The sequence below is a fragment of the Epinephelus fuscoguttatus genome, linkage group LG7, assembly GCF_011397635.1.
Source record: "Epinephelus fuscoguttatus linkage group LG7, E.fuscoguttatus.final_Chr_v1".
Taxonomy (NCBI): Eukaryota; Metazoa; Chordata; class Actinopteri; order Perciformes; family Serranidae; genus Epinephelus; species Epinephelus fuscoguttatus.
This window is the reverse complement of record NC_064758.1, coordinates 10,550,967-10,568,269: the sequence shown is the minus strand read 5'-3', so window position 1 is coordinate 10,568,269 and position 17,303 is coordinate 10,550,967. Positions and strand designations below refer to the sequence as shown.

At 41.3% G+C, this 17,303-nt stretch overlaps 1 protein-coding gene across 4 annotated transcripts in view; it reads right to left on the bottom strand.

Moving 5' to 3' along the window:
* Nucleotides 1–17,303, bottom strand: part of LOC125892132 (neuronal acetylcholine receptor subunit alpha-2-like) — a 67,852-nt gene that overhangs the window by 15,611 nt on the left and 34,938 nt on the right. For 2 of the 4 annotated variants that reach the window (XM_049581914.1, XM_049581915.1), the window contains exon 4: nucleotides 3,340–3,431. The exons of 1 other annotated variant lie outside the window; for it this stretch is intronic. Coding sequence is in view for 1 of the 3 variants with exons in the window: in XM_049581913.1 (XP_049437870.1) it covers nucleotides 1,858–1,909 (52 nt within the window). In the remaining 2 variants the exon portion in view is untranslated. Of the gene's footprint in view, nucleotides 1–1,857; nucleotides 2,205–3,339; nucleotides 3,432–17,303 lie in introns of those variants that run through there. One more of the 4 variants, XM_049581913.1, reaches the window with a different exon arrangement.

Genomic DNA, 17,303 nt, shown 5'->3' with positions numbered 1-17,303 from the left:
TACCTTTTATCCATATATGGAATCTATCCTATGTATCTATCTATCGCATGTATTTATCTAATGTATGTATGTATGTATGTATGTATGTATGTATGTATGTATGTATGTGTCTATCTTAGACAAAGATGATCTGCTTTTCTAACTTCTTGTCTTAAAACAGGGACACAGGTGTTGTTGTCATGCTGCCGGCCTTCCTCTCAGGTTCTCCTATCCACTCAATCAAAGCTGATGGGCTGTCCTTCAGTTGCCTGAAAACTGGCATCCTCAGTTTTTAAAGGCTTGGGATCAATATCTTATTAAATGGATGTAGTTTCTTTTTTTCTCCCCGCGTCTTTACTTCCTTTTCTGCCTGAATGTGTTTGACATGTCCAGACGCTTAACAACCTTGAAATGTCTCTCTGTTTTCCAATGAAAGAGGCCAGCATCAGGTACCTTTGTTTCATCACATCAGCTCAGCACGATATCTGTTGAATGCAGCTGATATTAAATAAAGAGGGACGCTCCAGTAGATTCTAAAGCAGGCTCGCAACTAATGGGTTTACATAGGGGAGCTCACAGGGTGTCATGACTTTGACAGTGTGTGGGGCAGAGCACTAATGTGTGCGGGAAAAACTGTTGAATGTGTTTGCTTCTGTACAATATGCTTTACAGGACACTGTGAATAACACTGGAACAGACTGTGATGTTACGAGTCACTTAGAATAGAGAAACCCTAGCCTTTTCATTCAAGTTGGCTGTCACATAATCACTGAACTTTTTTTTCTGTTTTTGTGGGAGTATCAAGTTCCTTTTACTTTAAATCATGACATTTTCCTGGATGCTTTTCATTGTTGGTATCTGTTCTGACAATTATTTATGCAGACAATGGCAATCAAACTAACTGAATTATGTAAATCATCCAGAAATTATCATATTTATTTGTTATATAGTTAATCATTTCTGGTATAAAAAGCAAATATCATTTCCAGTAATGTTTATTTGCTGATATTTTTAGTTTTGCAGGGCACAAGCCAAACAGTTTCATCCTGCAGTTATCTAGATGTGTCTACTGGACCCAATTCTGTCCCCATTTGATCAATGTTCTCCCATAGGCCAATAATGCATGAGAAACGAGGATCACTTTCTATACAATCATGTCTTGTCCATGAACTGGGCAGACAACACTTGTTTCCAGGTCACTAAGCAACGGAGGCATTTCCTATGTCCTTGTCTAATGAAAACTACACAGAACAACAAAGTTTTTTGTGTCTAGAAGGTCGGGTTTTTTTCTGTTAGTCATGTTATCAGATTCGCCTCAAGAAAAAAAAAATCCTGACTTAAGCTTAATTAGGGACTGTAAAAAGCTATTGGGGTGGGGATGGGGAGTCTTAAATTTGTTTTATTAAAAAGCAAAACCCTCTGATGGCTTGTTTGATATTTTCTTTGGACCCTTCCCCTCATTAAAAAAATCTAATAACCTCTCTTCAGTATCTCATAACAATATACGCATGGCATAAAAAAATCTAAATATAACACAATAAAGAAAATACAGCCACTCTCTTCTTCTAAATTATGAACTCATCAGCGTTCGAAGTTAGTTAGTTAGTTGGCCCAGGATCCAACTTTGTTCTTGTTGGTTGACTTGAGAACAATATTTTCACCCAAAATGAATGAAAAAAATAATGTGTGATGAGTCAAAGTTGAAACACCTCCCCCTGCTCTCACAATAAACATAGACCAGCCTCACTTGAGCAAATATGAAAAAGACTTTTCTGATACCCCATCTTTTCTCCCCTTATAATTTTCACACAGTCCCTTAATTTGATAAAGAAAATGAGATGTGAAGCAAGTCTGAGTGAGAAAACGGTAATGATTTACCTTGTGGAGGTAGAGTGAGGAAAAGTATGCTCAAATATTTGTATATATCCATAGCGAACTCCCTCCAACTTCTGCTGGATTTCAGTCCCGATGGTCAGTCATCCGTCCTGTAGCGGTCTTCAGGAGGTTCAGATTAGGTTAAATAGCCAGATGGAGAGGTCATGTTGGTCTGTGTCAGCCCTGGGCCTGGTGTTCCTTCTGGCTCCGTCTGTCCATCTCCTTATCTGCTCTTTTGTCCAGTCTGTCCAGAGTGTCAGTATGAGGGACCACAGACCTGTGGTCTCCCTGATCCAACACTTGAAAGTCCCTCCTTGCTCCACTGGAATCCTTTATCCAAGTGTGGCTTATCCCTGTCTTCTCCACCCTCCCTGTCTACATTACTCCCTCCCTCGCCTCTCATCTCTCCGCCTCCTCACCTCATCTCTCTCTCTCTCTCTCTCTCTCTCTCTCTCTCTCTCTCTCTCACTCACACACACAACTCATTTCTCTCTTTGCATTCTCTTCTTCCCTCCCACTTATTTGCTTTTCTCCCTGTTCCAGTTTTTTGTCTCTCCTTCACTTTTTCCCATGAAAAACAGTAAACTTTTTTGTCTCTGTGTGTGTAAGGGAGGGGAGAATTTTTCATCTGTTGAGATGTTCTTACCAGCGCATACAGTACACATGAGCAGTGCTGTGTGTGTTTTTCGCAGACCAGATATTTGTATGTGAATTGTGTGTATGTAGATGGCTGTCAAAGGCCAGTCTGGTAGAAGTGCTAGTGAGTCATAGGACATCTGGATACTCTTCAATCTCCTCTCTGCCCTGTTTCCCAGGAGCATATCGTCATCAATCCCCCTCTCTCTTTATCTTACCCCCTCCTCTCTTTTAAACACCCCTGACCCTCACCTGCTGTCAATTTTTTTCCCCCCACGTAATGTCTTGCACACAGACGGATTTCTCTTTCTCTGCAACCTCACTGTGCATCACTGCCAGTCTGCTTTACAGCTTTTATACGTCAGGAGAGCTCAGTGCCAAGGCTGGCCATCTATTGAGACAGTTGCACTTGCTTGAGGTGTGTTTACTGTTGCCTTAGATCTTTTTACCTTTCCCCAGCAATGCCGACATGTCATATTTTGATGACACGAAGAAAGAGGGAATAACTGGAGACACTTAAATAAAACCTTGACTCAAGAGTCATGTTTACTTGAGATCGGCTGAGCCGCCCTTTTACTTATCCGACAGTTCTTTCCAACTGTGTTACATGATAGAGTGCAACAAAAGAGGTCCACACGGAGATATATTTTGCTGCTGTAGATGTCTTTGTCAGATATGCTTCTTTTCAATACGCTATGAGCCCACAGAGGAAAGCCTCCGCAGTGTACACATTGATTTTTTCTAATCAAAGACAAGGCTCCCTTGATCCAGTGATGACTAACAGTGACTTGACAGATGAAGAGATTGCTCTCACCGGTGTGCTGTCACGGTGCAGATGTACGTTCTTACCATCAGAGATTTGATAGCCGATTATTTAGTTGGATTGTTGACAGGAGTCCAGCAGGAATTTGTAAGTGGGACAGCGTAGCAGCATGGGGCCACTGGAAGAGGAAATCTCACTTTCAGTAGAGGGCAGGGTTTGCAAATAGGCCAATTACAGCCTGGTGGCTGACACATACATTAGTTTATCTCACACCCACATATAGACACATATAAGCTCCTTCTGTGGCCACCTCAGCTGACAAGAGGGACCATCTGTGCACTCTTCCATTGGTAAGGAAGTACAAGGAGCAGAAATATTCACCTCGTGCAGCAGCCTCCTAAATAATTCAACTTGCCTTGATATCAAAAAGGATTTGGTGATCCCCAAGCAGGCACTTGACCTCTGCCTCAGATGGTCACAACCCAAACACCCTTGCTGACCCTCTGTGGCCATGTTTGTAAGCAGCTGAGGTGGGTGGATGTATACCACAGTGGGATTTTCTGCCCATTAATTGTGATGGGGCTGTATTCAACGACTCACTAGTGCCCTTACGTACGGGGGCGGTGTCGGGTACTAACTGAGTGATTGCCGCATTTCCTACCTGGCTTCAGTGTTAGTGCTGTGGTCCACAGTTTGCCTTGGCTGACGCAGTGTCTCTTTATGGTCAGGTTTCCCAGCAACTGAAAGGTATGCATTCTTGCAATTCTACTGTGCTGCATGTTCATAGTGTGTGTAAATAGCGTAATTTCTGCCTAAGCTCCTTGTTTTGCAGGAGGGCTGGCTTGTCCAATTGGAATGATGTTGTCTGCCTCAAGCCTAGGCTAAACACAACTTGACTATTTGGGAAGGCTCGTTTTCTTGGTTTCTGTTCTGCTGTTACCTATTGTGAGCGAGTGAGTAGCAACTTCCGGGTCTAAAAATGAAGTTAAATGTAAGTACCGAAAACTGCAGTTCCTAGAATGGCCACTTGAGGCTGGCTCCAAGAGTGAGTCATCTACTAGTAGACATCTACGTTAAAATACCCAAATTTACAGTAGAAATAAACATGTTAACAGCCTGGTACAAAAATGGTTTTGGTCTCTATAGCTAATTTTAAGATTCATGACAACTTTAAAGTTACACATAGTTAAGTGTGGGGTCGCTTGAGTGACAGACTGTCTGTGAGGCATTATACATTCTATGAGTCACAACCACTCTGTGCTCCTACACAGTTCCACCCTCTCGTCCAAATTTGGTCACCTCTGGCTCAAAAAAAAAAAAACCAAGGTGGCAAAGGGAGAAAACTCAAAACCAATGGGTGATGTCATAGTGGCTATCCATTATTTTATACAGTCTGTTTGAGCGGCTCCGGAGGCTCTCACCCTTCAGTTGTTCAATTACTGGGAAGCTGCGCCACAATCTGCTCTCTAGAATGGATCTGCGAGTTCAGCTTACTTTTGGTTTAAGTGTAATTCCTAGTTGGTAATTTTAGTGTTTCAATGCACTTTGCAGGCAGCTTTAGTCCAGACTGTGCATCACAGCGGAGTCCCCTTTCAAATTCCCAGCTTCTACTCTCTGGTGCACTGCTGTGTTGTTTCTACAAGGCTTTGCCTCTTCATTGTTTGTTCTCCACAGTCTCTATACCTTCACGTGTTGCTGCTGCTTCTCTACAATTTTAGTTTTTCTTTTCTTTGTTTTGGGGTTACATGACCGGTCTTGTGTTTTTATTCTATTTATTGTGTTTGTTCTTGGTAAGGCCACTGGTTCAGCTCTGCAGCTTTGTCTATGCTCACTTCAGCAGGAAGTGGTGAAGCTGTCCATGAGGACTCTGGAAATGTTATTGCTTTCCCTGTGAGAATACGATGTGTGATCTGTTTCTGTGTCTCTCTTTTGTGGCATGGTTTATGTTGTTATTGACTTTCTTTTCAGTTTGTTGGTTTGTTCATTTGTAAGATTGATTTCTTTTGGGTTTCTTGTGTTTTATGTGTTTGTAATATTAATTTTGATTGGTTTGTTCTATTTAATTGACTGTAAAGAGGCTGTTAAATGTAACTGCTCCTCATTTTAAGGAGAAGAAAAAGGAGACAGTGATATAATAAAGTGTATGTATTTTTGGAATTGTGTCTCTGTCAGAGTATTTTTGAACCAGTATGACCTTTTGTATCTTAAAGCAGTTAACGTTTCTAATAATTTCATAGTGTTAAAATCCGACAATGATAAAAAGCATAAACGGCAGTGTCTTGGCATTTGATAGCCCTTCTATCACAAGTGGTTTCTGTAAAGCCACTACGTACATACATCTAGCCACACTAGAGGCATGGCACTGGATGGCAATGTCGGTCCACTACTTTGGCGCAGACTGAAATATCTCAGCAACTATTTGATGGATTGTCATGGAATTTTGTGCACACCCTCATGTCTACGATGGAGGAGGTCTTTGGATTTTGGTGATTCCTCCACTTCTCCTTGAGTTCCACCAGAGGGCTGACTTTTTTTCCCAATTGTCTGCAATGGAATTTGGAAGGCTAGAGATATCTATGCTTACCCAGATGATGGGTGTAACTGACCTTAGTGTTCCCTTTGACCTTTTTATGTAGCACATCCAGCTGATCAAAGCTTTCCATTCTTATTTGACAAAATAACTCAAAAATCTACTCAACTGATTCGTGAATCATTTTACAAAGAGAGATCCCCTGACTTTTCCACTCACGCCACCACTTTTTGCTGAGTGTGAATTTGCAAATGTTAGCTTGCTAACATGCTAAACTAAGATGTAGCGCATGCTTTACATTATACCTGCTAAGCATCAACATGTCTATCTATGTCAGAGGAGGTTAACAGCATACATTACTGTCTGTCAAAGCTGCTTTTTAGTGCTACCACTTGGGGACACCAAAGTTGGAAATCTATAGATTGTACCTATAGTGGCTCCAGTGGTCCAGTGTGCTGGATTTAGCAGATTACAGCTGTGAGGTTGTAGAACTTAAACTTCTCTTGTGTGCCATGCATGTGAGAATACTATGGTGGCCGACACAAAAACTTCACCCTGTCTAGAGTTTGTGTTTAATTTGTCCGTCTTTGGCTTCTGAAAAAACAACATGGTGGACTATATTAAAGAAGACCCACTCTGTGTGTAGATATACATGGATCATTCTAAGGTAACAAAAACAAAACTAATCTTATTCTTAGGTGATTATAAACTAATGAAAACATAATTATGATTATTATTCACCATTTCTGCCAATAGATGCCCCTAAATCCTACACACTGGACCTTTAAATGTGTTTGACCTCTGCAAGCTAAAAACACTCCCACACCAACATAGCAACTCCTCACACTGTTTTGTTGTAGTGCTTTATGCAATTTTGTGGATCTAACAGTGAACTTCAGGCTTGAGTCTAAAAGATTATTCAAACTTGAGTCACATTTGACTTGCCAAATAAAAAAAATGAATAAATAAAAAACCTTGGAACTCTACTTGGACTTAAAAACCAACGACTCAAACTCTGCTCGGGCTTTAGCCTTTGGGCTTGAAATGAGTTGATACCCTGCCAAACCTAAATTAATAATCGTGATAATGTGCTCTTGCTTGTCATTCTCTCACAAGCCTTTTACACTCATGGGAAGACAGTGCAGGAGAGAGAGTTGTGAGAGACGCGAGGGATAAAAAACACAATGTACCCACACAAGAAATACTATGCTCTAGATGCCATTGCTGCGTCAGTCTGTTATTTTATATCTGAAAACTGATAAAGGACTAAGGCAGACAGGTAGACTTGAAGCAGGGTCTGCTTGGGTGTTTGGATCTCGTGCCAGGCTGTCCAGAGTTTGCAGAGAAAAATAAATTACTCAGCCAATTCTATTATTATCACTTTATTACTCTTACTCTTATTATTAATATTAATTTATTGTTAAAATGTAAAGAGCCAGTAAAGTTGGTGAAGAGTACATAATGACATTTGCATAATTTAAGATTTATCAATGAGGCTGAACTTCAATTGGGACTTCCATGCCAAGACTTGAGACTTGTTAAACAGTGCATCAAATTAATCACAGTGTTTACAGGTTCAGTGTGTAGGATTCAGGGGGGTATATTAGCAGACTGATATAATGGATTGACAGCAATGGAATACAATATAACAAGTATGTTTTCTTAAGTGTTTAATTACCTGAAAATAAGAATCATTGTGTTTTCGTTACCTTAGCATGAGCCTACATAGGTTGCAGGTTCTCATTCATGGAGATCACCATGTGAGGCCCAAAACAGACAAACCAAAAACTGGCTCTAGATAGGTGCATTTGTGTCTGACACAAAAACACAAAAACACAAACACTGGCTCTAGATAGGTGCATTTGTGTTTTTGTGTCAGACACCTTAGCTAGCAGAACATCTGCAATGAGCAGTGTCGGGAAAACAATGATTTGTACCATGAAAGCACTTTATTAAATATGTTTAACTGGTTGTTTTGGAGAGGAGGAGACCTGTGAATAATTCAGCTCCTGTTTAAAAACCTCCTGACCAAAGAACACTGAAGGAATTAGCCAGGAAAAGTTTCAGCAGATTGCAATGTGCAAACCGCACAGCTAGTTACAACAAAATTACACTAAATCTTACACACTTTAAGTGGCAACTTGTAAGATTGAGGTAGAGCTAACAGCACACTTCCTGCCTTAGCTGTCTCAGATTGTAACTTTATTCTCCATCCCAAATTGTATTCCATTCTATTCCATTATCTGTGACCAGGAGAACTATCTCGGCTCACATTGGGTGAGAGGCAGGATACACCCTGGACAGATCGCCAGACTATCACAGGGCAGACACACAGAGACAGACAACCATTCACTCTCACATTCGCACCTATGGTTACTTAAGTAAACCAAGGGCGCATTCACACCAGGATAGTCCGGGGGACACTGTCATTTGGTTCGATTCACTTTCACACTACACTTTTTAAAGCGGACCAAACCACCTGGACAACGTCAGCTGCTCATTTGGGGGCGGCAGTGCCCGAAACGACCACTTACCAGGAAAACAAAAAGCATGAAGAAGAAGAAAACCCGGCTAATTGATTGGTTGGGACTGAAAAGGGAAATCCATCCCCTTTAGCCAGCTTGGTCACCTCAAAAATACCAAACACCAAAATGCATTGCGCTCTACGTCACTTCCTCTCTTTGGTTCACTTTCTCTCTTTGGTTTGCTGGATAGTCCGTTTGCATTTCTCAGTGTAAGCAAACCGCACCAGGGTTCGCTTGCAAGTGAACCGAGACCTCCAGTTTTCAAGCGGACCAGGGATCACTCGTTTGGTCGTTTGGTCCGAGTTCCAGTGAGCATTCACACCACTCCAAACCAACTGAACTATCCGTGGAAGCAGACCAGAGTTTGTTTAAAGCGGACCTAATAGCGCCAGTGTGAATGCATCCTTAAACTGCATATTTTTGGACTGTGGGGAGCTGAATTACCCCCAGAAAACCCACACTGACATGGGGAGAACATGTAAACTCCACACACCCCGGTTAGCAAGCTTGAATCTCTTGCTGTGAGGTGACAGTGCTAACCACTGCATGATAAACCTATAAAGAGCCATACTTCTGTATTGTGTCAGTGTATAATCCAAAGCCTTTATCAACTAGTGTCTATGCACACCATTAAGCCCCATACCTTTGGAATTTTGTCACTGAATAACTGCATTACTACAAAATGATTTGTACCACTGAGCAGTAGTTCTAACATGCAGGCTGGAGCTGGCTTCAAGGGATCATCTGCAGAAATGACAATTTTCAGTGGGAGTTAATCTGATGTAATGAGAGAATGTGTGATCAAATAAAAAGTCTCACTGCTACTCCACATGCAGCAGAGACAGTTTCTGACAGGGAATCAATGTCATAGACTCAAAGAACCCTACACACAGAGAAGTGAATAAATGATCTTAGGTCAGAATTTGTTTTGATTGATTAAGGTTATGTTTCATGTTCTACGTGAGCAGCTGTGCAGTGTATTCTTATAACAGCAGAGTAAGGGTTGGGTATACTTAATCAGAACTAGTTTGTAAGATATGTTATCTGAAAATCAAATGTGTTTATAGGACAAGCCGGTCCTCAAAGAGGTAGGAGACATGATACCATTTAAATGTGAGAATAATGACTCACATTTTCAGACAGTCTCTCCTGGGAGACATTGATAGTGTTGCACTCATTTGTACACAGGAAAAGAGGATGATATAGTAATGTCAAGAATGAAAAAAGAAAGCTAGCGTGGTTTCTGAAGGTACTGGACCATCTGACAAGCACTCCTGATGGAGCATACTGGCCTCATGCACTGCACAAGGTGTTAATGGGCTGCACATCCTAAAAATTGGAAATGTGACCACTGGGAAAAAATAATAATAAGATTTTGACACTATGAGTAATAGAGCTTAAATCTAAGCTTTTCTTAAACAGCTGCCTTCCAGTCCTCAGTGGTTTTCCTGTCATTAGATGCTTTGCTAGTTTGTTTAGTTATTTTAGCATTAGAAATAATCTGGACAAACTCAGGATTAGGATGGAACAACTTCATCTTTCAAAGCAAAGCATCTATGTTTTGCAAAATGAGGAGCCAGAGCTCTCTGTACATTTGAATTTAAAAGCTCTGTATCAATGATTACTTAAAGAATCTGCTCCATAAAAAAGTTTAAACATGATCCTATATTTTTAACATAATGACTATCATGTAAGTCTTGAACCTTGAACCGCAAAATCCTATTATTATTCGAACAATTACATTTTTTCTGACATAAGCAAGGATGTTTCCAGTCACCTCTCTATTAGCTCACCTAAATATGTGTTAAATTTTGTAGAAAATTTGTGCAAAATTTTTGTTCTTATACTGTATCTATTTTGCATGGGTTGGTAGTGCTTTTTATGGTTGGCGTTGGTGGTGGCTGCAAGACATTTTTGGGGATCAGGAAGTCAGCTTACCAGTCTGTTAACTCTCCTGTGACTCTACTAGCTCTTCAGGTTGAGGTTTCAAAACATCAGTAAATATCAAGGAAATGATAGAGAAGACGGGCACCAGCCAAACCAGCCTCCTGCTAGCCATTGTGCAGGCGTCGTATGATAAAATGAATGACATCCATGCTGCATCAGTTACCAATTAGATACCAGGAACTGTAACAGCTTTTGTTTCACTTGGGTAAGTCCTGATATACCGGACAGCATTCAACCAAGTGACTCTTTCTCTATATGCCAATCTGATAGGGCAGATGACTCTAGTGAGAGAAGAAGAGGAGGCCAGTGCTTTGTGGTGAAGAAGTACTGGTGTGACAGTGGGAATGTGAGGTGCTGTCCATTTCCTGCTCGCCCTGCTCCACAAAGGGAATAAACACTCTGGATCACTGATATGCGTTATTTGGAGGCTACTGCAGAGTCAATGCCTGCATTTGGGAGGCGCAATCATGCAGGCATCTTGTTAAGGTCAAGATGTATAAAAAAAACTACGACACATGCCCCCAGTGACACAAAAGATGGAGCCAATTAGGTCTGGAGCACGTTCAAGGACACCACCATTGAGGTCACTGATGACGTCAATGAGTTCTCTGTGGTGGGTGGGTTTATTTTGTAAAATAAGAGAAGCAACTGTACCTAAAACTACAATCATTGGACAACCACAGATCATGGATTACCAGAACCATCCAGGAACATGGTCATTTATAAAGCAGCAGCCTACAATGTAAGAAGAGGCAAAAAAATACTAAATTACAATGCACATGAAGGAGCTGACAGAATCACATAATACTGGAGTTGTATCTTGTATGATTTCATGTGACAAAAAATTATTGATTGATTGAGTTTTGTGCCCGTCCGTAGAGTTGATCTAACTGCAAGCACCCAGTTATTGTCCTTAAAGGAAATGGCTACTTTAGAATGAAAATACAGACAGTACTTACTGACCCAAATGTGGGTTCCATGCACCTCAAGTGTAGCTGTTATTCCGGCTAGCTGTTATCCTCCAATACCCCGAACGAGTTTTGTGGATTAAAAAACTGCACCGGACTTTTTGCCGGCATGAGGGTCAGTAAGTACTGCCTGTATTTTCATTCTAAAGTGGCCATTTCCTTTAAGGAAAAAAAGAACATGACTTTGACTTCAGAATCTTGGTCCTAATAACCCTCACTTACCACCTAATGCTCCAGTATACTACATTACTTAGTGGTCATTAAGAGTGATAACAAGATAGATGTTCTACATAGACCTGTTAGCTGGGATACACACATGCATTTGACAACAAGAATAGTGGGAGGGTGCGCTATAGATTTAATGTTAATCAGACAACTGTCGGTAGCCTTGAGGGGACTGAGTCATATGTGAGAAAAGTAGCATTATTGATGGGCTCCTGAAACCCAGTGAAGCATCTGTAGTATTGAACAGATCACAGAGAGTGTTCCCTCTGAAGCCAGGCCCTGTGAGGAGAGTTTCCTGGAACAGCCCCAGGATCTGAGATCACCAGGTCAGGTAGTGCTCAACAGCGCATGTTTTGCCTTAGTGATTCACACAGCTTTCTTTGCTACACTCACACTAACATGCATCCACACAAAAACCCACACAGACACAGGGATTCATCCCATGCATGCATAAACACCTAGCCTACTAGGGTTGCCAAGATCACCTGTCAATCACAGCTACTGCTTCCTAAAAGAGAGGCAAAACTTTTCCTGGATTATCTCTGTAAAATTAGTCTTTTCACATTTTACTTCTCTGTAAATGCCTTGCAGAGAGATATGGATGTAGACCTTTCAGGCTTAAATAATAATATTGTTGCCGCAATTGCTGTCACAGTCTTCTTTTTGTCAAATGTGCTTTTAGGATGGATTAAAATTGGATGGAACCAGCACCCTGAAGCAGCGGAGGGTTGTTGAAGCCATCCTGAATGCTGTAGGCAAAGACAAATATTGACATAATCGGATGCCAACTGTGAACCCACCTGCAACAGCCCAGGGGTAAGCCGAGATGGCCAGTGAACAGGTACCAACAAAGATGGGGCACCTGCAGCATCTGTGAGGTGAGCGCCATCTGTTACATACACACACACAACTACAACAAAATGTCAACATCTCTGTTGATTTATTTGAAAAGGGTAACATTAAAGCTGGGTTACGCAGAAATCTGGAAGTGGCAAAAAAAAGGCAGAATTTCAAAAACCACCTTCTTCCTGCAGCTCTCCCCTCTCTGTCATAAGCCCCTCCCACCAGACTACCACAGGCATATGCACGAGCTTCATACAGTGATCCACGTTTGTTCACATGTATTGATTTATTTAATCTTATTTCACTGTAGAGTTGCTTGCAGTGTATTTGCTCAGCCCCTCCTTGAAACTTTCTCACTCTCTCTTTGTTTTTCAGACCACAAATGAGACAAAAATAAGCTAGATAGCTGCCCCACTTTCCCTCCTTCTCACTTTCAACCACTGTGGACTGCTTCTGTGGAAGGAGAGTGAGCAGCAGCTTGGGATATGGTCCTTTGATCGGCAGCTGGAGCAGCTTGAATTTGGCCAGTGCAAATCCCCCAGTGCTAGGTGTCACAGCAGGCTGGTGGCCAGTAGTAGTACCAGGTCTAACCTGTGTAACAGCAGCAACAGAAAGTTTTCTGATCCTGTGAGGAGCCTGGGCTGTCTGGTCACCCAGAGGTGGGGTTTGCGCTGGCTGGATTTCGGTTGTTGCAGTGCCTGACTGGGGGTCTGTTTCCAGTACTGCTTCCTGCTCTTCTGCGGGCGCAGTGGTCTGTAGCAGCAGGGAGTGAGACAGAGGTCACACTGTCATTCAGACTCTAGCTAACGTTAGCTAGCTAATGTTAAGTGCAGTCATGAGCTTTTGGCTGTGGTTAGCAGATAGCACAGCTATAAGCAACATTTTCTCTAATTCTCTGAAACACCAATATCGAGAAGTGTTTTATTTCGTTTATTGTCAGACTGTTGTAAACTCTCTTTTTGATTTGTCAGTCACCCTTTTGTGAGTTGCTTTGCCTTGTAGGTAGTCGTTGCTAATGCTGGGAGAGCAACTTTCTTTACAGAATTCTTCACCTTTAAACCAGCCTTTCACTGTCAGGACATGGACATGCACACGCATCAGTATTTGTAGAAAGCCAACAGGATTGCCCTTTCTCTAAAATGAGCTGTGATTGGCCAAAGTCTCCCGTCACAGGCTACATTTCCTAAAGCCTGAAAACAGAGCCAAGAGGGGACACAGAAGTCTAGAGTTCTCTCGGTCCTCTTGAATTACAATATGCTCAGAAGTTATTACAGAAATTTTGTCCAGTGATGCAAAAATAAAACTGCCTAGCCTGGCTTTAATGTCACTCCCTTATTTTTTTGAAAGACATCAGGGATTTTTTTCTATTAAGAAAATGTGACAATTTAATGGCCGCCCAGAACACTGGCTAATGGCAGATACTGGTATCAGTGCTGTCTGAGATCAATATCTTTTTGATTACAGTGAAAATCAATCGGAACGAACACCATTAAACCCAATGATACTACGCCCAGAGACAATAGCAGCCCTGCCTTTATGTGTCCATTGACAGTTGAATTAATAAATTGGTCATTGCCATGATATTACAGACCCTTTAGAACTACCTTATAATGGTGTTCATGGATGTCAAGTAAGTAATGATAGCTACACTTCAGGCAAAACATGGCATTGCTAATGTTGGGGCACCACCCATTAGAGTATTACCAGGTGAAGAAGACAGTTGATGAAGGAAAGGAAATATGTTTCTTTATGTTTTCTCATCAACACACAGTGATGGCCAAATAGGACGAAGCCCAGAAATGAATGATCCTGAGGGAAAGTATTTCTTTTTTAAATGCTGCTGTCACCATTCTCACCACAAATCACAACTGCGCCACTCAGACTTTTTACAAAGACTGGGCTACACCTGACAAAAATAAATAATAAAATAAAATATGTAAAAGCACAATATCTCGCTGGTGTTGGCCAAGGCTAAAGATCTTGACATATCAGCATCTTATTTATCTTTGCCTTGCACATTTGACCTCTGACACGATTGAGGCCAACAAAACCAAGATACAGTTAGAAATCTTGTTAATTGAAAGTGACAGCTCTCCTGCAATTTTAAATTCAACCTATTCATTTTGAAAATGTAAAAAAACAGCATTATGTTGACTGTACGTGGTTTATGTAACATTATTTCAGCAGGGTGTTTCTTGCTGTGAATGCTGGAATACCATTTATTTCCTGTGGCAACAAATACAAACCCCTCGTAATATGCAGTAGTTAAAACATTAAATGGCCTTGCCCCTACATTCAAACAGAGTTCAGTGTTATCTATGAACATATTCAAACAGGCCCAAGAGAATGAAGTTCTCATTGTTATTCCCCATACTGGAAAGAAAACAGCTGGGGGTAGAGGATCTCCTTCAGCCTCCACCACTCCTCCGCCCCTCTGCCCCCTACTCTTCCTGTTCTGGAACATTTTTTGTGAATTTGGAGAATCCAGTTCTTTCAAAAATTGAAGTCAGTTCCCTGGTCCCCAGTCTTATCGTTCATTCTTACCTATCTGTTCCTGCTAAAGGCAGTTTGAAGAAGTATGGGTCAATACCAAAATAGTTAAGGGCAAACAATTTGGGGTTAAAATCCGACTCAGTATGTAAGGCTTTTTTTTTTTTTTTATCACTGAAGTTTTGCCTGAAACTGCTCTGCTGCATTCATTGCAGATGTTGCACAAATCTTCACTGATATATCTTTAGAATCAAAGCATGTAAAATATACTCAACACCCTTTTTTCTCTACATCAATTTAAAATAGATTTTCAAGCTGTTACTAGAACACCCAGTGTCCATGAAAACTTCCCAACAGTAACTCATTTCAGTGGTGACTACAGCTGACCTTAATCTATCCAGTGCGCAGCATCCATACTAAGAAACAACTGCATTACAATTCCAAACATCATCACATAAGAAAAAAAACCCAAAGCTAATCAGTGGAGCACATCTACTAAAGGCTTAATTACTGACAAAGTTATACAGTGCCATATAGCATTGTAATTGGAACTAGGCTTTCGGTGGTTTTGTTGAGATTATGCAATATCCATATTGGACTTGATTAACTTAACAGCCACCTGAGGTTTAAGCTAATATGGTAAAATCTGTTGGTACACAGTGGGTGCAGCAAAATTCAATTACAGTTTAATTACTATACACAACAGATTTGAGCCCTACAATCCTCTGCTGCCACTGCTGACTCTTTATTTTCCATGCAAGGGCATGTATGTGCTATTCATTTCTGTTGAACTGCATACAGAGGGACACAATGTATAAAAGAAAAAGCTGCAAAGTTTGGAGATTCATTCAGCGACATTAACTTTTTTTATCTGTTGTAAAATAACTTTAACTATAATATCTCTCTCTCTCTCTCTCTCTCTCTCTCTCTCTCTCTCAGAGGTCTCTGGATCACTGTGGCCCTGGAGGGGGGTAATCTGTCAATAATGCAATATTGCCTCATAAGACACACGTTTGCATCATTGCAAGTGTGTGAACGCTCTGAGCACAGTGTAATTACAAATGGGAAATAAGAGGCAACTCTAAGTGTGCCACTAATGTTGCTATCTCAAAGTTAGGCTCCATGTACATCAGTCTTGGTAGAGGGCCATCCACTACAATGTTGATTTGCCTTTAACTCTTTCAGTTATGGAGCTATCCAGCTGTTTTACTAAGCATGTCTGTCTCCCATTTAACCCACTGTCTTCTTTAAAGGGGACCTTTGCTCTCCCCTATTTTCTATCATATAATGTGACAAGGCCAGATGTTCAAATTAAATGTGTCCAAAGTTTTAAATAGCCCCACGAGGCTAACATATGTAAAATCTATCCCTGCAAGCAAAAACCTCAGACTGTTTTAAATAATAGATTCCAACGTTGCCAGCTCATGATGGATTTCTTTATATGATTATCAGTTCCAGGCATGCTAGTGCAAGAGCCTACTTTACATACACTGATCTTGTTGTTTTCTCCCTGATTTCAGATCTTTCACGGGTGGTGTTTGGACGCAATTGCAGCACACAGAAACCAGAAACAGTCTTAAATGTCAGGCGGCACGGTGATGCAGTGGTTAGTATTGTTGCCTCACAGCAAGAGGGTTCCTGGTTTGAATCAAGGGTGGGGAGCCCTTCCGTGTAAAGTTTGCATGTTCTCCCCGTGTTAGTGTGTGTTTGCTCTGGGTATTCCAGCGTCAAAGACATGCAGACTCGGTTAATATGCGTCTCTAAATTGGCCATAGGTGTGAATGTGAGCGTAAATGGTTGTCTCTCTATGAGTTAGCCCTGTGATAATCTGGCAGCCTATCCAGGTTGTACCCCGCCTCTTGCCCAATAACAGCTGGGATAGGCTCCAGCCCCCGTGCAGCCCCTAACAGGATAAGCAGCTATGAAAAAAAAAAATTAATGAGTTTGTAATGACATTTACTGTTACAGCTCGGCAAGTACAGAGCAGGGCAAGTTAACAGCACACAACGCAGTTCAACACTCCAGCAATGTCTCTCCACAAAGTCCAGCAACAAAAACAGTTCATTTCAACAGCAGGCAATGGTACTGTGGAGAAGCAGGCAGGGCATGTAGTCAAGGAGGCAGAAAATCTGGAACCAGGTTACCGTACACAGTCCAAACAGACAAATCAGAAGGGAACAGGCAGAGGGCATGTCAAGGCCAGGCGGAAGGCTGAGAAGTCAGCAGGTGAGTACTCATAGACATGCAGGAAAGAGTAGGTGACCAGGAATACAAAACTGTGACAAACTCATATTCCTGCTGGATCATGTCCATGTCTACTTGTAAAGATGTTGCCTTAGACATTATTATTCATGATACTTCACAGAAGAAAGTGTCTCTATAATCCATTACAGTTGTTCCCTGGCTGCAAGTACCCTACCACATGTAGCTACATGCTTACGTCAGGGAAACATCTAATCTTGGTTACCGATGTTATTATTTTCTCCCTTATTTCAGATCATATTTCTGCTGAAACATGTACA